Source organism: Dermacentor variabilis, chromosome 6, assembly GCF_050947875.1.
Source record: "Dermacentor variabilis isolate Ectoservices chromosome 6, ASM5094787v1, whole genome shotgun sequence".
NCBI classification, from domain to species: domain Eukaryota; kingdom Metazoa; phylum Arthropoda; class Arachnida; order Ixodida; family Ixodidae; genus Dermacentor; species Dermacentor variabilis.
In genome coordinates, this window is record NC_134573.1 from 149,205,959 (window position 1) to 149,231,507 (window position 25,549).

At 45.8% G+C, this 25,549-nt stretch overlaps 1 protein-coding gene across 2 annotated transcripts in view; it reads left to right on the forward strand.

The window, feature by feature from the left end:
• The window catches only part of LOC142585461 (voltage-dependent calcium channel subunit alpha-2/delta-1-like), a 172,890-nt gene that overhangs the window by 44,566 nt on the left and 102,775 nt on the right, over positions 1 to 25,549 (forward strand). The window contains exon 2 of one of the 2 annotated variants that reach the window (XM_075696236.1): positions 13,047 to 13,097. The exons of the other annotated variant lie outside the window; for it this stretch is intronic. Coding sequence (XP_075552351.1) covers positions 13,047 to 13,097 — 51 coding nt within the window. The remainder of the gene's footprint in view (positions 1 to 13,046; positions 13,098 to 25,549) is intronic. 2 annotated transcript variants of the gene reach the window in all.

Below are 25,549 nucleotides of genomic sequence, written 5' to 3' on the forward strand. Positions count from 1 at the left end.
CCTAGACAAGAGGTTAGTGATATAGGCCTGAGATTAGAAGTGTTGAGGCGTTTGTTTGGCTTTGGGATAAAAATTACCCTGGCATCTTTCCACGAACTAGGGAGGGTGCCAGTGTCAAAGCAGTGATTGAAGTATGCCGTGATGGCTGTGACAGAGTTGTCGTCTAGATTGCGGAGTATTTTATTGTTAATAAGGTCGGGGCCTGGTGCTGACATTGTGCGCAGGGTGGCGAGGGCATGGCGAACCTCTGCTTCCGTGATAGCGGCGCTAAGTAGGTCGTTGGGTTCGCCAGTATATTTTGGCATGTCATACTTCTGAGCGGGAGGCAGATGTTTATGGCGGAGGTCGTCGAAGAATCCGTTGAGATTGTTTTTGTGTGCATGTAGCAGTTTGTTTATGCTATGGTTGTGGTGTGTGCGCGATGTGGTAGGGTCTAATAAGTGTCGCAAGAGTTGCCATGTGCGCTTGTTATCGAGGTTGTCATGCATGCTTTCACATACCTGGCCCCACTGCTGGCAGGCCAGTTGTGTGGCGTACTCCTGGATCTGGAGGTCTAATTTGGCAATTCTGAGTCTTAGTTTTCGGTTGAACCGTTGCCTCTTCCACCGTTTGAGAAGAGACTGTTTGGCTTCCCACATGTGTAGAAGCTTGGAATCAACCGTAGTGAGAGCGGTTTCGGGGGGCAGAGTGGTAGTGTGCGTCTGGGCGTCTGCGTGTAGTTGCTGAACCCATTCTGAAATGTCTTGAATGTTTGTGGGAGCTGATATCTGGCGGGCCTCTCGAAAATTGTCCCAATTGGTAAGGCTGAGGCGTTTGGGTGCAAAGGGTTTGTGTTTGAATTGTAGTGTGATGGTAATGATGTAATGGTCGCTGCCGAGGTTAACTTGTGAGTTGTGCCATGTGACGTGTTGGATTCTGTGTGTAAGCGTAAGATCGGGGGAGGTGTCCTTAGCTACGCTATTGCCTAGCCTGGTTGGTGCATCGATGTCGTTATGTAATGTGAGTCTGTGGTCTTGTATGTGGATCCATAGGGCTCTGCCCTTAGGAGTAGAAACGGAGTGACCCCACAAATGGTTGGGTGCGTTGAAATCTCCAAGGATTAGGAGGGGGTGGTGGGTGGCAGCGGCAATAGCTTGAGCGAAAAGGGAGTCAAAGCGGTGATGTTTGTCTTGTGGACGACTATAGATATTGAGAATGTAAAGGCCAGGTGCATTATTCTTGCGAGGAATAAGTTCTAGAAAGATGTGCTCTATGTCGACACTGTCGAATTGGTAGTGATTGGCAGTGAGGTGCTTTTGCATAAGAATTGCCGTATCGGGCCGGGAGACCTTATTGTTCTGATAGACATTATAACCTGGGAAGCTGATTAGTCCGTGAGTTTCCTGAAGCGCAATGACAGCTGGGAGATTAGAAGAGGAGGCTAGAAACTGCTGGAGGTGTGCTTTCTTTTTTCGAAACCCCCTACAGTTCCACTGCCACACTTCAAACTCGGAGCGGGTCGGGTTATTGGCCATTGTTAAGCGGAGCTGGTGGGGAGGCGGATCGAGCAGGTGCAACTATGTTAGGATGATTCGCGGTGACTCCAGCTATCCAACTTGTAGTTTGTTGGATGTGTGCTTGTACGAATTCAATAAATTTGTCGAGCTTTTCATTCCTGGCTGTGTAATCTGTATTGATTTTTTCAATTGCAGTGAGTATATTATGGAATTTAGTCTCTAAAGCGGTTAGTCTGTCGTTATAATTTAAGATTGTCTCGTCTAGGGTGTCCTCTGATCGCGGAGTGCTCGGAGTTTTACGTTTGCTGGGGGGAGGGTGAGGCGGTTCCCGTTCAGTGGAGGGGCTAGTGTCCATGGGGCGGTGTGAAGAGGTTTCAGGTAGGGCTGATGGATGATGAGTCGAAAGGGTCGTGTTAGAGAGAGGGGCTTCAGAGGTTGAAGTAGAGGGGTGACGAGATTGGAGTTCTAATTTAAGTCTTTGAATTTCGGCTTTTAGAATAGTATTTTCTTCAAGGAGGGATTCGTTATTAGCAGTCTGGTTTGAGGAGCAGCTGGAAGAGGCTACCTTAGCCCAGCTTACCTGGGGTGGGTTGCGCGAGGAGTTGGCGAGAGTAGGGCTTGATGATAGAGCTGGCCAGGCGACGTCTTGGGTTGCATAGCCAGGCCCGCCGTCCTTGCTTTTGCTCCGACTTCTTCGCCGGCTTGAGTCGCGAGTGCGGTCGAGACTGGGAGTTCGGTTGGTGGTTGAAGTGTCTTGTTTGTGCCTGGGACGTTTAGGGCGCGGTTTGAACCTTTGTTTGCACAGTGAGGAGCCGGTTTGATGGTTTCCGTTGCACACAACACATATCGGGTCACATTCGTGGTCCATGGGTGCGTTTGTAACTTTTGCATGAGGAACTGGCGACAAGCAGGTGCCATATCTGACTTCTTCCCGAGAGAAGTAGTGTTGTATCGCAGGCTTTCGGGTGCTTGCTGCTCAGCTATTTCTAGGTTCATTTTCTAGACCACAGCTCTTAGGTGCGCGTTCGTGCTTTGAGCGTCGGCGTCCTCGGCGTAACCGAGCAAACGAGCACAACGAAGTGTGAAAGAGCGAACGCGGAGCGCAGCGTAGGATGAAAGACGGCGATAGCGAAGAGTGTGCGAGAAAGAAAACGGGGGAGTAGGGTATGGCGAAAGCGTGAGAAGCGCAGTGCCGCCCAAGACGGGCTCTGCGGTGACGACCGCTACGAAATGGTGCCAGTGTAGCGTGTCGTCGTCTGTTCATTGATGACGCCATCGATCAGGCAGCCGGCGAGCGCATCCACCGATACCATATATTGAAACAAAGCGCTGCATGAGCGGAGGTCTGTCTGCGATGGCTGCTGTGAATAGCGCCCACGCGTCACCCACGCGCTGCCTCCCGCGATCTCCCGATTAGCGAGCCAGTCGAGGCAGTCGCACCTCGCTCCGTTTTCAATGTGCCGCACGAGACAGATTGTGCGAGCCAGCCACGCTACTCACAGCCTTCTGTTCCTAATATAAACCATGTACCTATATTGATCATAATACAAAATATTGACACGCATGCTGCTTTCACGCATGAAGCTGCTCTCAAATTTCACGTTAGGGAGTATCGTAATCGCCAGTGAATTATTTTCTTTATTTTCGCGCGCACCTTTTCATTCAAGAGACAAACGAACAGGCTCGTTGCAGCGAAATAGCAGTGTCGCTAGATCAACGTCGGCTTTCTGTACCCACTTCTTTAATCAGTGGTTTCTCATTAACGAGCGGCATTTCCTGGGCACTGAGCCGTTGCTGCGCATCGCGACCGTAGCGTCTGTGTGCCTACGCAGTGGTCTTCTTGCTGTTGCAACGCGCATAAACGGGTGGTCACCGATGCGCGGAGAGGATGCCTGTATACGTGACGTGAGCGTCGGCATCACAATGCGCGCCCACGGCGAGCGGCTCTTACGCGCTTCTTCCACGCAATGTTTAACGCGTACGTGGAAAGCTCGTCTTCCCCGTACAGCACCACAAACTGAGCAAACGTATCACTTGCATGCTGGTAGCTAAGACGAGCTAGCTGTATTGAGAAGAAGGTATCAGCGTATACTGTGTTTTGGGCCAGTTATGATACGGTGACAACTTGAGTCGCTTAAGCCCTTCATCGCCTGTTTAGTCGTATTCCTCTGCTCGCTTTCTTGTTCACAAGAGCCGGATGTAGTTGTGACTGCAAGAGAGAGGGAGAGAGAGAGAGAGAGAGAGAGAGAGAGAGAGAGAGAGAGAGAGAGAGAGAGAGAGAGAGAGAGAGAGAGAGAGAGGATTCATACAGAAATGCAGGAATGTTAAATAGAGTTAGTTCAGGTTGGCTATCCTTCACGGAGGGAAGGGTTAAAAGAATATAAGTGAAAAGGGAGAGCAGCGCAAATCAAATAAACCACGTGCGCAATCGCGTGTTAATAACGGTTGCAGCGTTCTCAAAGTCTGTGGTGTTGGCCCGTGCACCTGAAGAGCTTGAGCGACGCAGTTGTTGCCTTCTGCACTGAGTTCCTTCGGAAGCACTGAGGTAGCACTTTTTTGTTTCGATAGTGGACGCTGGCGTAATGCTGCTTCACAGTCGGCAGAATTTGGAGGCGCACAGTGCCTTGCTTTGAATTAGCTTTGAAAGATGACGAGTTTGGCCACTGGAAGGGGCCACCTGTCCCCAAATATTAGCCAACAAAAGAATTACTATAGAAAAGAAGCAAGGATTAACAAAACGCCATAAAATTAGGACAGCATTTAATTTAAATTCTGCTAAATAGTGTCGCTTTTTATCGGATATGGATGCTACTTTTCATAAGCAGTCAAGTTGCTGGTCAATAAATGGTTTGAGACCTATATTACTTGAAGCACGTGGTCAGAATTATGGCCAGCACGGTAAAAAGGAACCCGAAGGAGAAATATGACCTCAACTGCGGCGCAGGGAAAACCATAAATAATGTTTTGCGCCTACAATAAACGTAAGATGAACAAAAGGAAATTATAAGATAAGGCCAAGGAAGAGTGATAGAATGTGACGTTGCGAAACAACCTTTAGAAAGATAATTACTAAGCATGGTGATCAGCGCCTAACGAAGAAACAAACTAATGGCCGTTTCAATGCAGAGAACGGACATTTAGTCACAAAGTTTTCTGGTTACGGTCGGGCCTTATAGTGAACACCACAGACACTTTTGTAATCTAGCACGAATTAAGAAAAACAAAAAGGGATCAGCCACAAACACATGAAAAAATGTAGCCGCGCGGAATCCTGACGGGCACAATATTTAATTGGTTCAATATTACCTGCAATGGTTGGCGACCACGTAAAGAGAGACTGCCCTATCACGAGAAGCATAGCGTGCCGTGAGTCATTGGCTTCCGATGTTGCAGCAGAACATTGAATATGAAGAATGAATGTCAACTGAAATAGTAAGATCGAATAGGCGCCTGCCGGGTTCCGGGATTCACAGTCCTCGTAAGCATACTCCCCCCCCCCCCCCCCCCCCTTCTGGCGGCTTGAGGGCTCTTCTGTCAGGAACGTCCCCGCATATATTATACATCAGGGCTAGGCAGTGTGGGACACAGGGAAAAGCAACGTCTCTGCTCTCGCAGAAGAGCTATGGCGGCAGAAACAAGAAGAGAACACACAGACAGGGCTACAGGAAAAAAAAAAACCGAGCGCGTAAGCACGCACGCTCAGACTATGGACCACGTAGGCGTGCCTCTGAGCGTGACAGGTGGAAATGCGCGCTCCGACGGAGCTTTTAGACCGGCCAGGCGTGACCGACCGTCGCCGCGCAGCCGCGGCTGTGCCTCGTGCGTGTGCATCGTGCGTCTCCTCTCATGTGACGCCCGTTTTATGCGATGCGACTCGAAACTGGACACTGGAGGGCATGCGCCGTGCATTAGATGCGAAACCGTTTCGTCCTTCGTAACCGGCTCAGTAAGCAGCATAGAAAATCAACTGCAAGTGGCAGGTCCTTTTGAACGACGTGTAGGGCCAGGAGACGCACAGCTAGGCTGAGAAGTCGCACCACGGATTTTGTTTGATTTTTGGGGGTGCTTCATAGAAAGGTCACTTAGATCGCACGGGTAACTCCTACATATGCAGAAGTGGAGTAAGGTAGCGGAGCTATATGTCTGAGAATTATGGCGAATTTAAACAATCCATTCATATCGGCACACGGAGGCAACAATATTGCGCAGCCCAATGAAAGAAAAAGAGAGGTGATAAATAAAGTTTAAATCCAAGTTCAAATGTGTACAGTTTTATTTTAAAGGTAACGCTCGTGTCGTTTAATGAACATGTCTTCCAATAAGTCGTACCTATTTATTGACTATATATAGAGATCGAAGTTGATAAGGTTATTCATTAGCAACATTGCGGTTCTGCGAAAGGAGCACTCATGACGCATAGAAGTCCCCCCCCCCCCCCCCCTTTTTTTTTTCTTGCGCTCACCTCCAAACTCACACGTTCGCACGCACGCATGCGCACACAAGAAGGTGCTCGATCAGCGCGTGACCTGTCTATACGAAGTTTCAGCGAGGCGTACTAGGCTGCTCATGCGAGCGTTGGGCCACTAGGTCACAAAAATCGATCTGCCAAGGTTATACCCTCAGCCACGACTGCTTTTCAATGCTCTTCATTCTGCACGAATCTCGCTGACAATGCGCGAGCTATTTTTCCGCCAGGACACTTAGGAACACTCGCCGCAGCGGACGCGACAATACATTGCATATTATTTATGTTGTTAGTTTCTCCTGAGTTATAGTTTTTTGAACGCCCGACGCTGGCAGCGTCACGAAGACCTCGCTTCGCCCAACGGAGGCAAACGCGATGCTTTACTATCTCCGACAATTTTTTAGCAACACGATGGGGTCAAACTCGCGGAAAGCTGCAAACAAGAAAGCATCCGCTTAGGATTCAAAGCTACTTCGAGCCTAAGCGTGTATTATATAACTAACGAATATACGGACGATAATCTTTTGGCTTCTAATAGCTTAGATGCTGCTGGCGGCTTTTATTAGAGCGAAGCTTTAATAAATCTCAAACATATAATTGAAATAGAGTAGTATGGCGTTCATAAGAAGTTCAGGTATGTCTAATGTAGTTTAGACGAATTCGTTAGCGGGTCGCCAAGTTTATTACAATGTTGCATGTAGTTCTATTGCCTTCCTTATGCCACTTCTTTGCCTTTGTTACACAGTTCATCCTCTCTCTCTCTCTCTCTCTCTCTCTCTCCATCATTACTGCCGTTAATCGCTGCGGTAGATAAGTAGCTATGACGTTCTCTTGCTCAGCAGAGGCGCGGGTATGAGTCTCAGCCGAGGCAAAATGTAAACACCCTCGTATACAGACCATCGTGTACCTAAATTTAGGTGCGTGGTAAAAAAAAAAAAACCCGGGTGGCGTTCTTTAAATTGATTCGGAGCTCTTCACTTAGTAGTTTGTATTAAACCATGTGTGGTTTCAGGCTGTTAAACCACATAATTTGTTTTGGTTACTGAGGCCACTTTGTTTTTCTTTCGTAAACGGTACGCAGAATCAAAACTTAATGTGTGATGCCTACAAGTTGTCTTTTCCTCACAAGTTATCCTGCAGTGGCAGAGCAGCCTTAGCAGGAGAAACAATACGATGGAGATGGAGATTGCAGGAGGTGAATAAGCGAACGGCGCGCGCGCTCACGCACGTACTCTCTCTCTCGCTCTCTTTGTCACACACACACACACACACACACACACACACACACAGAGAGAGAGAGAGAGAGAGAGAGAGAGAGAGAGAGAGACGGAGGGAGGGAGGGCGAGACAGGCAGACAGACAGACGGACAGAGTCCTACAAGTGCTATGGGTATGGAAATTACCAACTGATATGTGATACTGCAAAAATAAAAAAAGGCATTTACGAATTGCGTTTATTGATCTGGAGGTGAAGCTATACGAACATAGCAATATAAAAAGTGCATAGAAAATATATAGGTGAACACCAGGGAAGAGGAATACCGCTACGTATTTGCGAACATTATCGCTAAAGGTATAGATATATTGCGAATGGCGATAAAAAGATGTTCATATTGTTGCTAACGAAGATTTTCTGGTCAAAGAACTGACGCAGTACAAAATATTTCTTTTTCGAGGAACATATCTTGCCTTTTCATAGCTCTCGCTAACAGAATGACACGTTAGCTATAGTTAAATGAAGTAAAGCCCTGATGCGTCTTCAGAGAAGCTTCAAATACGAGAGATATCATCACTTTTTGCTTAGTAATGCAAACTAAAAAACGGTTGAGCTTTAAGAAGGCCCAACGCCCACTAATGAGCGTTTTTTCTCGTTATTCGAGTGCCAACGTTCAGATGAAACGTACAAACGAAGAAACAAACAAACAAACAAAGTAACTAACTAAGCGACTAACTAATTAACTAACTAACGAGTGAAGCACAAAAAACTACGTGCGCTCTGCAACTACAGCAAAGGCTAGTTAACCAGTTAAGAAACAATATACAGCTAGCAGAAGTTGAAAATTTCGCTCCCGGGTACATCAAGTGCGTTACACAACGCCTGGTGTGAGCAGCGAAATAAATAAATAAAATAAAAGAAGGCGCACAATTCCTACATTTCACATAAAATAACACTATTGTGTGTCCTTAAGTTGAGCATGAAACATCTGTAAAGGGCATAAAGTTCTCCCACTGCGAATAAAAAGACATGAGCGCGTTATTATTTAAAGTCGCGAGCTCCAATCACAGCATTCTGGTCTTTACTGCAGATGCAAGTGAAGAGAGGGAGAGAAACGAGGAGGGAAAGGTAGGGAGGTTAACCAAGGACGTGCCCGGTTGTTTACCTACGCTTGGGGAGGGGAAAGGGAAAGAATAGATAAGGAGAGAAAAGAAAAATAACAGTCAGTCATTAACAGTCATTCGCAGAGGATTCTACAGTGTCGTAAGCATTCATACAATACAGTATCCTTCACGAAGGGCAGAAGGGCTCTATGGCCTTCTGCACGCAAGAAGGCATAGGATGATGGACGTGCGGTGCTCTCCCGTGTGCAGTTGCGACTGCTCTGTCGTGTGCGATTGTTTAAAAATTTGTTAATTGTGTCAGAGGACAAAGCGGCTACTCCAGCTGTTGTTGTTTACTACGAAGTGCACGCAGAAGTCTAGTTTCCATATAAAAAATAACAACAACAAAAAACTAATTACGCGTCACATGACTGTTATATTTTTTTTTTCCGCTGTACACAATGAGCTGACGCAAAGACCGTCATTTTCAGACAGCCTTCACATAGCCAAGAGCACACGCAGTGCCAGTCACCCGAGTAATAGTGCACGCTGCCTGTACGAGTTGGCAAATTCTTCGTGTGTTTGCACCAGTTGCGACACAGTTCGTGCATGTTCAGCATCTTTTTCATTGTTATCATGTTTCTGGTCTGTCGCAGCGTTATTGAGTCTGGCTACTCGGCGAACCACTCATGCAGCCTCATTTGCAAGCACCCATTTCTCTTTCTTCTTTTTTTTTTTCTGACTTTCATTACTGAGCTTACTGGCCTCGTTGGCCTAACGGCTCTCGCTTCTCCGTGCGCTTTCATACGTTGTTCTTTTTGACTGCGACTGTCGCAAGTCCCGGTGCTTCGGCTACAGATTATCCAGGCTGGAGACGAGACTGACGCGTTAAGCCTACTACACTACGAAGGAGCCACGACCTCTAAACTTCCGTAATCTTCCTCGCAAGTCGTCTTTGTTACTTTAGAAAAAAAAGGCTGGCGGTTCAGTAATGTTCAGAATCCACGAAAATACTGTAAATGGCTAACTGGTCACATCTTTCACAGCTTTTTCTGAATTGGGGAAAATTTCTTTACTCCTCCTTGTACGAGCAAAAAAATCTTACTTGGCTTTCTCAAGGCGAAAGCCTTAGAACGCCGAAAAATCCGTTCTCCGGCGTTATGGCACCAAAATTCAGGCGAACCTTCCAAGAGATACGGGCGAACCAGCCATATCTACAAGTTGGATTCCAATTTACATCGTGAAGGTCGAGAGTCGAACGCACGCCTTTGGTGGGAGTCGAACATTCTACCTTCCGTGGGAGTCGAGATGACGACCTTTCGTGTTAAGGCGAAGTTAATTAAAGCACTCGAATTCCCGACTCAGCTTGGAGATACGGACGAACCGGCCATATCTCCAAGTTGGATTCCGATTGACATCGTGAAGGTGGAGAGTCGAGCGCACTACCTTTGGTATTAATTAAGGTGACTTTATTTAGGACACAGTTAATCAAGAGAGAATTCATTAAGGCACTCGAACCCTCAACCTTTAGTGGGAGACAACAAGTTATAGGAATTAGCAACGCATTCGAATGAAAATGTCAAGTAATGTAATGAATATCTCGTGAGCGTGCAGACTTTCGTTTTCATACTCTCTAGCGTAAGCTGAAGTGACTGTCAACTTTTTAAAGTACTTTTGGAGGCAAGGTTGGCCACGACGTCTAGTTGTTGTATAGCTTTTCCAAGTCAATGCAATCAATGTTGCAGAGGCTTCGCTATATGAATATGATACACAGTTTCCTCGGTATTTTACACATCGCTCGAGAATTGCGGAGCTGCGACGCAGAGCCACGTTATTTTTTGTTTGTGCACTCTACTGCATGGTTTTCCGGCTTGCCTCGTCGCGTGCTTCGTTCCGAAAGCCAAGCGAGTACCACTATATTCCAAGCCTCGCGACGGCGTTGTAGCCATTCGGGCCTCCCGAACCCGAGGGCGTATTCCCGGGGAAGCAGTTGACGCAAGTTTCCGGACGAGCAGGAGATGCGGCGGTACCCCGAGCGTCGTCATCGTTTTCTTTGCTAGTTTTTGTACTTGTTTGTCCCGCTTCGCTTGTTGTCATTGTCTGCACGGCCCGTTCTCTCCTTGTACTATCTCTATAGGCTTGCCCTTCGGGTCCTCTTATCTCCTGGCCCCTTTCCACTATCTACGCGCGGCGCGTGCCTGGTCTCTGAAATGGGCGTCCCGCAATAATGGCTCCGACATGGAACGAATGGCATAACCACGTCCGCTCTCTCGCAACGAAGCCATCGAAGGGGAGGGGGGACACAGACCTACGTCTTTTTTTTGTGCTTCTTTTTTTTTACTTGTTAGCCGTTGTACTTCTTGCTTGCTCTGCTGTTCGTTACTGGCCTACATTTTATTCTTTTTTTGATCCCGTCTCGAGTTCGGCAACTCATCGCTGAATTTTTGCGCATTTTGTCTTTCCGTCCTAGAAGCAACCTGCCTCTGATCTGCTTACTTCCAATGGACGAATAGGAGAATGAGGCGAAGAAGCAATGCCTGGCATCTTTGGGGTTGTTCTTACTTTTTCCTCTACGATTGGAGCAGTGCATTGTTTTTAGTGCTAGTGCCGTTCAAAACAAGTAGCGTTAACCATTTATGTATGTTGTTACATGAAGACAAAGAAGCAGATGGTGAACAACAACAACAATGGTGATAATCACAAAACTGCATTGCAAAGTAAATCAGTACTGATGTTCACGCGACGTGGCAATGTGAGACTTTCATGTTTCAGAATTCAGAAATCAGGAGACTGCTATAGTGGAGCGCTTGACTTGTACGTGTAAATGCGTCGAGTATGAAACTATTTTTACTCCAGTGACCTTTCATCTAAATCAAGGAGCTCGTGGATCTCCTTAGAGCAGCCATTGGTTTTACTACATTGTGTGCGTATTCTGCCTACGGCGCTCTATTAAAACAACCCTCTTTTACATGAACTTACCTTTACTTCTCTGCCTTGTGAAAGCATGTAAAATCATATTTCTTAAGCAGAGTACCAACCGCTAACTTATAGCATCCTATAACTAACTAACTATAGCTAACTATAACTAATTATAGCAACTATAACTGTAACTTTACAACTTATAGTAATATTTGACGCAATACTGTTTACTCAACACAGTGTGGAATAGGGCTTTTCGTAGCTTAATCTTTTAAAAACCTCGATGCAATATTGTCTTCGTTTCTCTCCGTTTACTACAGGTTTGAGCTGTTTACAGAAGAAAAGGCACAAAATAAAAAAAAAACTTATATATGATCGGCCTACGAGCTACACTAATCTCTAGTAGTGCCTCTTTAATCGTGCATTTGTCTTTAGGATTCACCGCATATGCTGTGTGTGAATGCTCCGCGCTAAAACTCACACAACCGCCTTCATTCTCATTCTGTTATGCTTTGTTGCTTTCTTTAGTGTTGCTGTTGGCGTTGTAAGACACCTATGACTGTCCAGGAGTAATTTATTGTGAATTTAATTTCCTCTGCCATGACTTTAACGGAGCTTCTTTAATGTACTGGTAACAATGTGACAACGTAAGCAAGGGCTTCATTCAAGGACAGAGCGGTCGTGGCTTATACTAAGCCTAAATATCTTAACTGCGCCGCTGCAGTTTCATGGAGTGAGAATCGATTAAAAAATAAGCTAAGCCGGCCCACGTGTCCAAAAACACTTATTATGCATAAAAGCTTCTTTGACGATTCACGTGAGGACTGAACAGAGGGGTTGAGAGAAAGAGCGACCGAAGGCACAAATCGTGACAGAGGAAAAAAAAAAAAAAACAGCAGCGACAAACAGAGGGAAAACAACAGCAACGCCGGACAGTGACAGGGTGTCCGAAAATATTGTGCCTTCCTGGGGCCCTAGTACATTCAATACAGCTACACCAATATTTTTCAGTTCTCTTTCTTGCATGCGAATTCAATGTAATGTTTATTATTAGTAGTCAGGTCCTCGAACGAAACTATAGTAAATGCGAAAGAATTGACTGGCCTTTTAGTAGGTGTAGGTGGATGTGAATGTTGAATGAACTTTTCTGTGCTTTGAAGATGGGGTCTCAAACGAACGAGTTGCTATGGGTACATTTCGATACACGAATTTCTTCCCGTGACCAGCTGATGTTCACTTCCGCTATAACGTAGATGCAGGCTAGCAGGCTATCGGACGCCCGAAGAGACAGGCTGGCTCCCTCTGGGCTCGTCTTTAGAACCCAATGAAGCCAAATTATAATTTTGCAAAATCGAGACCGCATGATAGGAATATGTTGACTACCTAGAAGTAAATACTGACTTCTTTGTTTTCCACATGCTGACCGATGACGTATCTGCAAGTGAATATATTTTCACGGTGTCAAATAAAAGGATATTGTTCTCCTCTCCTGAAAGGAAATAAATCGAAATCTTGCCATCGTTGTACGTGTTATAGGTTTTTGCCTGTGCTTAATTTGGGGGCCACAGTGTTACAGCCTCGATACGTTGTAGAGCGAAAAAGAAAAAACGAGCCCCTTCCCAAAGAAGGCGCAGAATGTTTACATTTTGAATAAGAATAAACAAAAAGAAAACAGAAGAACAGGATGGCAATACGCCACCACATGCCATATGCCGCTATATGCCTATAGGGCATATATATGGCGCGAGGTTTGCATTCAATGTGCGCGGCGGCACAGCGTAGTACATGCGTAGCGTACGTAGTGTTTGAGCGTGCGGTGCGTTGCTCTAACTGTTGGTTCTGCTCCAGGCGCAGCAGCTCTGGCCGGGACTTGCAGAGGGCGTCTAGCGGAAGCCCAAGGTCAGGCGGCGACAGACCGCACGAGGCCTAAGCACGACTGCGTACACGCTTCGCTCGCTGCAGCTTGCCTCTTTATTACTACCACGCGCCCACGAGAGAATGCCAGCGTCTCGGTAGTTCACTGTTTCAGCAGGCACAAACAAATGTTGAACCTGTTGCCTTGTTTTCGTACGTCCATCTCGGAACATCAGGCCCATCATGTGACATCCGCAAGTGAGAAGGCGCTTTATGAGCAGGCGATATATATATATATATATATATATATATATATATATATATATATATATATATATATATATATATATATATATATATATATATATAGACAGAGAGGGAGAGAGAGAGAGAGAGAGAAACGAGACAGAAGAAATCTTTATTTCAAAAACCCCAGTCCAAGTTCGTCCACTTTGTCCTAGTCTGCCAAACCGAGGTACGTTACCAGCTCAGTGATGAGGCTTTTTTTTTTACCTTGTTGAGTGAGGAAACCGCAAGCCACTCCTCAAAGTCTAGAAGGCCTACGGCTGTGCGCGAGTTTGGTCAGCTGGCTCTCCTGAACAACGACACAGCTCCCCGGACAATCACACAGAATGTGGGCATTGTACGGGAACTCGCCGCTTGCCATGCAAGCGGTTTCGCTAGACAAACCCTGAATTTAGTGTTTGAACTGTCGAGGGCATCAGTGAATACCCTTCGCACCTCTACTGCCCGCCCAGACGGCCAGGCTCGGTCAGCCTTAAGCAAACACCTTAACCAACCAGCCAGCACCAGACCGGAACAAACGCGCTTAAAGGAAGTCGCGAGACAGAAGTTGAAGCCATAATCCTTGCGTGCGGCGTGCCTGCCCAGCTTTCAGTAGTGTATTATATATACAACCACTCATCTTCCAGGTAATACGTAACCTTATGTAAACGTGAGAAGAACACCGTGCTGCGTAAACGTCACGGAAAAAAGAAACCGACTCAGCTTAACCAATAGCTTTCATTGTCGGTCCTTGTAGTTGCTGCGAGTAAGGCTACTGGAATAACTTCCGGCTCCATACACTTGGCGAAAGCACAGGTTCAGCTTAAATGAAAGCATTCAATTTCAGCCCCTCTAATTAAGCTTCTTGCTGTTGAGTAACTAGGGGGCTGCATGACTGGCGTTACTGCGCTCTAGGTACGATACTATGAAAGGAAACATGAATGTTTATATAAGTAATTACCTCTTGCCATGTTAAGAAAAGCTCGTGATAGTGTTTCAAAGAGAAAGAAATACCGTTAATATTTTAGATGTCGTTGGCGGGCTATATGAAAAGAACTTGCATTGAATTTAGCAGGGCAGAGTGGACAGATCACAAAGCAAAATACTGGGGGAAAAATTTTACACACACTTGTAGGATAGACAAGTTCTACCCTTTAGCTTGCATACAAAGCATATGTCCGTTCATGTCGAAGTTACAAATTTTAAACACACAGGCAAGGTAAGCGCTACGTTCGTAATCTGGCTTAAGTACCCTTTCTTGAAATAATCCTGCTTCTTATAAAAGGGCTCAAAACTCTACTAAGAGATTATGAAACAAGGAACAGAAATTTCAGAACAGAACAGAAAATTTCGATAACTGGAATTGCAAGACGCGCCTCTCAGCATGAGACCAACGTCGTAGCTAATCGATAGCATAACGAACCGTTTTTTCTTTTTTTTTTTACACGTAGAAGCTGGCATCCTCTGTGGCCGTTTAACAAAAGCCGCTGCCTGAATGAAGCTCGCGCTGTCACCTAGACTAGATATTCGCGTGCACAAGCCATAGAACACCAAGTGTGCTTGCAAACTTGCTGCATCTTTTTGGCCACTGCAAGCAAAAATCAACCACGGAGCCAAGACACAACAGCTTATGCGGGCTGCTGTAGAAAGCAGTAGGGCGGGAATTCACGCTTTTAGAGTGCGCTTCGCGGTCTGTAGGACCGTTTTCTGCCATTTCAGCTAACTTCAAGAGCTCAGTTTACACCTTCTTAGGGTCCGAAACTTCAAGACATCGGGACACGGTTTCGTTTACGTAACCTAAGGTGAAAGTTCAACTTTTTTTGTATGGTCTAACTTCCTAAGCCGGCACAGTGGATTCCGATAGATACCGAAATGAGTGACTCCGTTCTACTTGTTTTTTTTTTACGTTAGCAAAAGCTAAGTACCCGAGTGTTTTAGGATTTCGCCTTCACCGAACAATCAGTCCCGAACTGACATGCTGCCTAGAGGAGCTTGAACTAAAGAAATGACAAGGAGTAGCCGGTGCCACCATAAAGGCGCCAAACTCTCCTACTATCCATTTCAATAAAAAAAATAGGAAAAATAGCTACTCGCTGTCTGAAAGCGGATTGATTGATTGATTGATTGATTGATTGATTGATTGATTGATTGATTGATTGATTGATTGATTGATTGATTGATTGATTGACTGACTGACTGACTGACTGATTGATTTTAACGACCAAAAGCAACATAAAGGCTGTAAAAGAAGGCGTAATCGAGAGCTCAGGGATATTTACGAGTGTGATTTCGCTTATATAGGAATGAAACCTCCGCGTCCGTGTATCAGACACGTGACTTACTGTTCGCAAGCAGAACGTCAAAGCCTCTCAGCCACCTCAGCGTTTCAAGTCTGAAAGCAATAAATATATGAAAGAACTTACGCATCTTATCACAGATGAGTGCTCGTGCGTCAGATATCATATTTGTCGCTGCAAATTAGACAAGCAATATGTATAGATTTAGACTGCATTTGTTATGCATTGAGCACTTTCGCGTATCGTATCTTAGGTTATATATTAGCCACCATGTCGTGTTTCAGGATGGGTATACGTGTGTCACTTGAGAAATGTGGTCAAAAGTAGGTCCAAAGCGTCTAGTAGCAGATATTTCTTGAAACTGCGGGCATATTTTTTTTTTAGTGAACCTTGTTCAGAAGTGTGCACTTATTAATTTACCGCTGAAGCTTGAAAGCTATGCCCTAAGCACGAAGTTGCGGAATCAAATTCTGCTGAATACAGCGGCAGTGCTTTGATGAGAGAAAGTCTGTTACCTGAGACTTTGTCGGATGGCAAAGACCTTGAGCTGATCAAAATCAATCCAGCACCTTCCGCAAATAAATAGGTTTGTCATATCCAAGGTGCAAGTTTAGGACGTAAAATTTTACCGATATCTATTATCACTATTCATATTTGAACATTTTTTTGTTACTGTCTGTGTGTTACAAACATTCTTGAGCCACATCAAGTACAAATGGCAAAAGAACACATGGACAAACATCAACACCATGGACACAAGGAGTTGATAACCTGGCATATCTTAGTACAACACATGCTCTATTTGCAGTTGTTTGATTATAAATGATTTCCTACACCAGCCCACTGTGAGGACACAACAAAAAGAAGCGTGCCATTTTGGCCATGCAGCATTCAGCATGAAGTATCTAAATGATGTGCTTGCGAATGAATCTCCTTGGGTTGCAGTGTTGTTGCCGTGTATAATCTAAAGTTCTCATGTAAATGTAATATTTATGAAAAGCAATGAGACAATTCTATGGTTATATTAACATTTCCGAATTGCAAAAAAATACTGTTCTTGCATTTCCTGGAGCAGGACTCGCACACAAGCAATGTGTTGTGGATTCGTGCTTAATGTACGGTTTTCTCCACAGAAGTGCCCGTTTCATTTTCAAGACGTAAGCAGGTTTCAAGTGTCCTCTCCTCTCTCACCAGGACTCCCGCGGAACTCATGTAAACAATTGCTCCACTTGTGCCAAACAATTTTCGCAAAGCCTTTCTAATACAAAAATATGTAAAGGTACCAAATGCAGTTGCTGATGTAGGCCTAAAACTCGCCACTTCCGCGGCACGGTTTTTTTCTTGCACCAGTTTTCTCCACGCAATGCGTTTTGCGCGCTTCCTTTACTTAACGTTGTTTGCATTAAACACTTTCGACTCGTGAACTTTTACGCGTAGCCTTTCTATTAACATTCACACCCACTCAACTGAAGCGAATATGAGCATTTCGAGGGCATAATAATGGGAGAGCCTATAGCGGAGATTGGTGAAATGAAAATAACAGAATTATAATGCTCCTCTATAATAATGTTCACGTAGCCTTTGAGAAACAAAATCCAACCGACGAACACGCTGAAAGGCACGTTGAAATGTGCATCAAAACAAAGCGAATAGTCAGGGGAGTGACCATCTTGCGCGACGTGAATTGGTCGATTTAAATATCCAACGAGTACGTTTTCTTTCTTTCTTTCTTTTTGTCGCTGCCGCCGTTGTATTTAGCCGGGTCGATCAGTGACACGTTGACAACGAGCGCTTAGCGTGCGAGCGGCAGGTGTTCCAAGTTGGGGTGAATGCAAACTGGGCTCCGCGCCCGGTGAACACGCATCGACACGACGCTCTTTTCAACCCAAACTCTATATATGGAGCATCCTCGTTCGCCATTTCGCGCACAGAGCTTAAGCTAAGAAAAAAAAAAGAAACGAAAAAGAAAGGGAAACGGTCGCATCAAACGCAGTGTTCGAATCTAAGTGACGCATACCTTGTTAGAGTTGTCCAAGCAGCAGCAGTATAGAGAATTACGTGAGCGCACATTCGTCGCCTTCGGTTGTTAGCTGTCTGCGTCAACGTGACCGAGTCCGTACGCCTACTGCCACAGTGGCCCGTACCCATTCGGAGGGATTGGCCAACTGAATGTTCACACACCCAAGTTCCACATACCCAGTGGTTCTTGTTGTCTTATATTATCAGCCTGGCTCGTGCGACACATACCCAATTGCAGACAACAAGCGACCCAAGTTGTCTATACCGCACGACCGCGGCGCCCGCTAAGGTATGGGAAGGGGCAAGTAAAAAAAAAAACGCCACTCATTTAGTTCCTGAAAGTACCTAGTATTAGGACGGGAAAGTGTAGCGACGGGCCACACGCAGCTTCTATTTGAAAAGCTGCTTGCTCTAAAAAACACCATCACGCAATGTAGCCTTACTAAAGAGAAAATTGTCTTCGACACAAATGCAGCACCAACTTTCAACGCTCACTTAAGGTTTCCGCGTGCACTTGGAGTTGTCAGTTGCTTATATCTCGCCACATTACGAAGCGATTGATTCGTAAAGGCTTTGGTGCCAAGTTCGTTTCCCGCATTAGGGCGAATTTTTCTTCAGATTCGAAGCTTTCTATTTGAGAAACATGCATGAGTTTCCTTTGTATCTTCATAATGCTTTATAGTATATGAAGACCTTTCCCTTCTGGAACCTTCTTCCACGTTGCGTGTTTCTGCAGAATTTATTTTCCTATTCGAAGTAGTGTAAGAGTGAAAGCCCTAAAGCGGAAATAGCGCCGCTATTACTTCGCACTGTTGCATTCTTCTTTCGTTTATCCACGTTACGACTCGTAGTTTTTGTTCTTTCCCTCATTTTATTCGCCCCGATAGTTTAAATACAAGACAACATACAGATGCAAAAGCCTGGAGAGCCAAAGGGAAAGGCAGTCAGGCTCATCCATATCGCACACTGTTTGCTACTCTACACTGGGAAAGGAGGAAAGGGATGAGAAAGAATGACACTGGGGGAAAGGTACGACGCCCGCACCCACCCGAGTGTTCGAGATGTCACGTATCGAGATGTCACGCATCGAGATGTACTCACACAAAGCAGTTGTTTTCAGGAACCGTGGCAGTACTTATGAGAATATATTTGTAGGCACCTGGCGAAAACCCATTCTTTTAGTGCCTAATCATATGGACTTTTCTTTGTTTTGCGCTTTTGTCCGGTCGATGACAATTTTTCGCTTAGAAGGAGAAAAACAAATGCAGAAAAAAAAAGAAAAGAGAACCAAGGGCACCTTTTTGTTTTAGTTTTGGCTACTTTGTCCGCCACCAATTTAAAACTTTCTTTCCATTTTTTAAATACTTTCTTCATATCAGAATTCTAATAATCTTCGAAGGGCGGAAGACTCCCCCAACCTTCGTCAGCAATAGGTGTGATAGGCGTCCGGTATTTCTGTACACCCATCCGGGGATCCACGCACCTTTTTCATCTTTTCTTTCCTTTGTCTGGTGCTGCGACCCCATACTATACCGCGGTGCATCGGGCGCATGTAACTGCTTGTGCTACGTTCAGATATTTTCCTTCCTCTAACGTCTCCCTATTTCCGTGGCCCAAGCTGGCCAGTCAGCATCTTGCGCCAACCAGAGGATCGTCCACGGGGTGCCATAAATCACCCGGCGCAAGCACTTCCCGTCTCAGCCGCTAATCTCGCCGACGCGCCCATTTTTGCCGCACGTACGGTCTCCAGGCCCGGCCGGGTGTTCGTTGCTGCTGAGATGGTCATCTCCTCTGTGAACGTGGTCTCCTCGCGGCCACAAGTCAGAAAACTGCCAACACTGCCGTAAGATCCCGCGTGTAACACAAACGCGCATATAATAGCACGATAAATTTTAATTCCGCAAAGTTGAGGTTATATATATATATAAATATATATTATACAACAACCATAACAACGGTCACCAGTACATAATACGAGTAAAGAATAGTTGGGGTGTGGTGATACTGAAGCATAACTGCGAGTCGGCCTAGTTGGAACAAATTCATATTTATACTTTTTGTGCGCAAACAAACAGGGACGAAGAATAGGGGCAACACAAGGACGAGCGCTTTCTAACAGCTGGTTTTATTTTTGAAGAACTACTTACTTAAATACCCACAGAACTGCGTGATCTAGAGAACAGAGCACGCCTACAGCGCATATGATACCCGCTGATCTGCGCGATCAAGTCAAAAGAGCAACGTCAATGTTACATATAACACTTGTGATAAAAAAAAGACGTGGACAAAAGCCACCCAGTCATACTAAAAACAGCAAAGTGCATAAAAACAACCACTTACAATAACATGCGTTAGACTGGGTGGCTTTTGTCCACGTCTTTTTTTTATCACAAGTGTTATATGTAATATTGACGTTGCTCTTTTGACTTGATCGCGCAGATCAGCGGGTATCATATGCGCTGTAGGCGTGCTCTGTTCTCTAGATCGCGCAGTTCTGTGGGTATTTAAGTAGTTCTTCAAAAATAAAACCAGTTGTTAGAAAGCGCTCGTCCTTGTGTTGCCCCTATTCTTCGTCCCTGTTCGTTTGCGCACAAAAAGTATAAAAGTGGTGATACTGTCACGTTGTAGTTATGGTGCAGAATAACCAGTCAGTGCCACAACGGCAAGTCACGAGTCTATAGCTGTTTAACGGGCAAGCTTTTGCCCTTAAAAAGCAAGTAACATTCACAGTACGTAGATAGCGGCGAGCATAACGGTCGGTCGTCGAAATCTGATCCCCGAACTAAGCGCGTCCGGTATTTACGAAGTCCCATCGTAGGAAATTTTTAAATAATCGCTCAAATGCTCTTACATTTTAGAATGTATAGCGGCATTCGCTATGCGCACGCCACCCGATTAGAGAAGACAATTTCGCTACAAAATCCGCGACAACATTTGAGAACTTTCGGGTACAGTATAGCTGTGTCTTGCGCCAAGCGACAATATCAGTTAAGAAAGAAAGCACATATAGTCTGTATTAAGTCAACAATGTGGAAAAGGCTCCCCTCCTTTCTTTCTGGAAAAAATAAAGGCGGAACGCGCCAGCACTTTTTTTTCCTCTCGCTCTAAAAAGAAAAAAAAAATAGTTGCCTTACAGACGTTACCGGCGTGAAGACAAGGTCACCCACTTTTTAGGAACAAATAGCCCACCGCACTTAAGCCCCATGCGAAACATCGCCAGCACAATCGTTGCGCTTTCAATGTGATTAAAAAAATGGATTTCTCTTTAACTCCCCCCCATGTCAGGATTAAAACCCCATTAATCGGACAAGCTTCCTTGTCTATCCCCGTGAATGCCTACGATAATCTATACCAGTGAGATTTCTTTAGCATTTGAAGATAACTTCAAAATACGAAATTCTCTTGTCATCTTCATGCTGTAAAAGTAAACGAAGGATGGAATGCCGACTTTCGGTAAGAGCGCGACAAGCATTAGCAACCTTTGTATCTTCTTTAATTTGGACTTAAGATAGGCATCTGTAGGATAAAAATTCGAGGTCAGACTCTTTCGAGACAAGAGTGCAGATGCAAGCAGATGCTGGACTCGACCCCCAACTGAGCTCCTGACGCAAAATGAGATTTACGTGGCTGTAAGTAAGCGTTAGTACAGAGTACACATGCATTGGGTTGCCAGTGGCGTCTGTAAAAACAAGACCTTCACGACATGCCTATTTGAATTCACTTGAATGAACCGTGAAAGTACCAAAGTCGTGTGCTAATAAAAAAAATAATTTTTTCATTGGCTTGCTTTGGTAGCTTAAGGTTTGAACCAAGAACTCGGGCCCATTTTCGCCATGGTTCTGTTGAAGCACCTGCACTGTAAGACAGGCGAATTGGGCAGGAGAAAGAAGATGCCCATTAATTCTACATGTCGCTTGTTCATGTGACTCCCACGATCATTAACAAATCAACCGTGGCACGTAAACAAGATCCCAAACGTAGTCAGAGAAAAAAAAATCATTCTCAAGTAACTTTCAAGGTTTGTTGTATATACTTCCTTTTTTTACCATCATGAATCTATGCATCCCGACAACGAGCTGAATTATCGGCAGATACGGCGAAATGTGTTTTAGTGACGCTTTCCCCCCATTTACATGTGCAGTTGGCTAAAATCAACACCGACAATTGTAGCACATCCGCACATGAATGCACAGGTCTTGAGGCGCGAGCATTTCGAACCATTCGTCTATGTGACACTATTGTTAACACTGACGAAGAGTGTTCGTCTGTGTAACACTCAGTGTATCTTGTTCATACTCGCATTATGTTGTGCTACGTCGTAGTTATTGTATGTTTGCGCTTTCGCTGTGCTTTGCACAACGATAGCAGTGTCGTCGGTAACTCTAATTGAAGTAAGTGTATAAATTTTATGCTTTTTACAGTTACCGTGCACTTTGGCTTGCAAGCGCACACATTCGAGTGAAAAGCCCTCTGAACTACAGTTCACTGTTAACCATAAAAGGAGCGCCATTACTGAAGGATTCGCTGTCACTTTGTTAGGACAGCCTTAAGGAGACTACTTCCACATGCTTGGAAAGTCGCCAGCAGCTGCAACGACGCCCCTCCCCCCTCCCGAAAAGGAAGGAGAAGAAAGAAGCAAAGCAAAGAAAACACGAAACTAATGATGCGTGCATCTTCGGGAGCCGCCTATAGAATGCAAAGACGACAGGACGTGAAGGAAGCAGTGATCGTTAAACCAGTTATCTGGGCACGAAGGCGTAGCGCACGTGGGCTGCTTCAACGGCCGGGTTGCTCTCCCGAAACGCCAAAAAAAAAAAAAAAAAAGAGCTAGGTCAGCGCTGCGTAAACAGATCACGTCGAAGTTCAAGCGCTTGCAAGGCACCCCAGAGGACGTAAATAATGAATCAGTGCCACCGTCGCGCACGTTAGTGCTCGGAGAGGCTTTGTTTGCGCAAGTGCTGAGGATTGAATGTTGGCTCGGAAAACATTGCCCAGTAGCTAGAGGGCCGGGATCAAAAACGGAGGAAGGTCTGAAAAAGTGAAGATGAAAATTAACGGTCATGGGAAGAGTACGGCTGGCACAGCTTGGGAAAACACGTCGCGAATTTGCTTCGGCGTGTTTGTTATGAACAGCCTAATTTATTAATTTGCTTTACTGCGCTGCGAAACTGGAAATATTGCTGGCTTTCGCTACCGGTTTCTCGATAAGCTAATACGCAGATATGTAACTAAATAAAATAACAATTAAATTTAAGAACAAGCATGGAGTAATGGGAATGCAGGGATAATTTCACTCAGGAACTGTCACACAGCCGAGAGCTTGTAAGCGTTATGTCCATCCCGCCCTACAAAGGCGGTCTTGTCGTTTCCTAGAGGCACTGGTCTAGACAAGACACATTCATAAAGTAAACACACATAAATGTCGCAAGCGCGGTAGCAGCAGCGAGGTAAGAGACCTTCGTGCAGTCTATCGCTTCAACGCAAACTCGGCGCCGGCAACACACAGCACGCATTAAGCTATGATCCGTCGACGCACGTAGGCTCTGTCACCAACGCAGATCGCTCTCAAGACATGGCCGCGCGACCGCGCGCAGCCGCCACATACTCAGTTGCAGCCGGAGTAGAAAGCCGCCCCCCTCTTCCTTCCCTCACCCCGGTGCCTCGCAAAGTTGGGTGCCTCGCGCGTGACGGAAGACGGCGCGCTTCCTCCCTGTTCTCCTCGCTTTCGCGAGATTGAGCCGCCAATCGTCGGCTCCCCTCGCCCACTTTCACTCGCACATACAGCGAAGGGCGCGCGGCGACGGTGTTATGCCCCTGGACTTTATGCTGAACATCCGGGCGACGGCGAAGGCAGAAATGTGCCTGGAGTGTTCATATAATTGCTATCACAATAAAAACTCCTTCCTGCAAGTGTAAGACATTTTGATCGGGCGTGGAGGAAAGGCGCGCGAAGAGCCTTTCCTCCTCTCCGACTTGTGCGAGCCGGCGCTGCGCTGCTTGAATGCTGTGCCACGAGTGTGATTCACGCTGAACGGTATACTGTTATTAGTAAAAAAAAAAAAAACTAATTCATTCGTGGGCAGATACCTCGTCTAACAAACGACGTAGCCGCGCATTCTATCTGCAAATAAACATATGAACTCTTGTCAAAGTAAACAGCACAACTGATTCTCCAACAGAACGGCACCCACACTGTCAGGATAGCCTTATGTTTCGTAACTACTGACTGCTGCTAAACCACAGCTTATAAATAGACGGGGAATGCTGCAGTAAGGTAACATTCGCGAAACGAATTTTCAGAAATATATAACTGGTCTCTGAGGCTCATTGTAGGCTCAAACGCACGCACGCACACATCGCCCTGGGTGCTCCGTCCGCCTCAACGCCAGCAGAAACTCCGCCCATGCCGACTTAAATCACTTCAGTACGTCTCGCAGAACCATTTCTCTGGTAGAATACGCCACATCATATTAAAAAGACCCCCGAGCGTGAAAACAACTACTAGAAACTGCCGCCGAGCGTATACCTGGTTCGCCCAAGCTAGCATGCCGACTGTCCTTAGACGGCACTGCTTACGCAATATAGCGGTGCCCATGAAAAAGTGTCTATGCTTCGCTCTTGGTGTAGATTTACGGCAGCGGCGAAGTATTAACCCTTTTCATGGCGGTCCCGTTGGCGCTGCCATGTTTGATCACGTGGTGACTTGTCCATTGTCTCCGTTTCCTCTGAGTTTACAATGGATACACATGAGGCCCGTACGGCTCCGCACTCATCTGTTTCGGCCGTTGTCGCAGACGGTGACTATGTGGATGACGCGCGAAGCTTTGGATACAGCTTCAAAGGACATGTAAGCGCTTTCGCAGCTCATTACACCTTGACCGAACGGCGCGAGCAGCGTATACGGTGTTTGTAATAAAAGCGGGGCTAAAGATATATCCCAAGCTATCCTAACTTTCCGCTCATGAATTGAATCAGTATCAGTGTGTTTAGCTCTTCGTTCTTTATTAAGCAAATACTTTTAAGCAGCGGCTTGTCACGTTGCTAATTCAGTGAAGTTCCCGGGGTGGATCCTGATCCTTCGCGGGTGTGCCCAGTTACGATAGATTTGTTCTCGCAAATACGTATTATTGCTAGTCACTCGCTTACTGTGTGGACTGTTACGAAACGTTCAGCTTCGAACATTAGTGTGCTATCGGTGTAGTCGCCGTCACCCATGCTTCCGTGCATTGATTCGAGTATACGCCTGTTCACTTATTCTTGATGCGCTGGCGATAGAGTGGGCGTAAGTTTGCGCCTGAGCTGGGGTGGATGTGTGTAGATAAAGTGAGAGAAGCTTACTATAGGCCAAGAAGCGGCGCTACTCCCTTTGTCACTGTATAACGAGCGGTACTCACTCGTGCAGACGTTCCGGAGTTGGAATCCTTTCCTTAGAGGTTAATGCCACAAGTTGGTGGATGAGTGAATTTTTTCATCCACGAGGGAAGCCGTGCATCGCGAAGAGCCGGCAACAAAGAAGACAGCCCTTATGTAGCAGTGGTCCGCGAGCTTGGACACACAGATTCATTCCATTCCTCAGTATGCCAGTCCCAATTTTTGCAACCAACTACTGCCCACGTCTACACTCCACCGCTCCATATTTTTCAGCATGAATGCGTTAGTTGCAGCAACAGTGCATTAGCAAAAACCCAGTTGCATTTCGGACAGCTGATGGCACTGAAGCAGGGCAGGAGAGGTAATGGTTTCGCATCAATGCGCTTTCGCTGAGTCAACGTGCGGCGCGCCGCCGAAAGCGCCGCCTCGTTTCTCTAGAGCAAGCTGCTTCGCGGAAAGGGCCAATATTATACTTGGTAACTGCAGTAATAGCTTTGTGTTTGTCTGGTTGAGCTCTTCGCCACC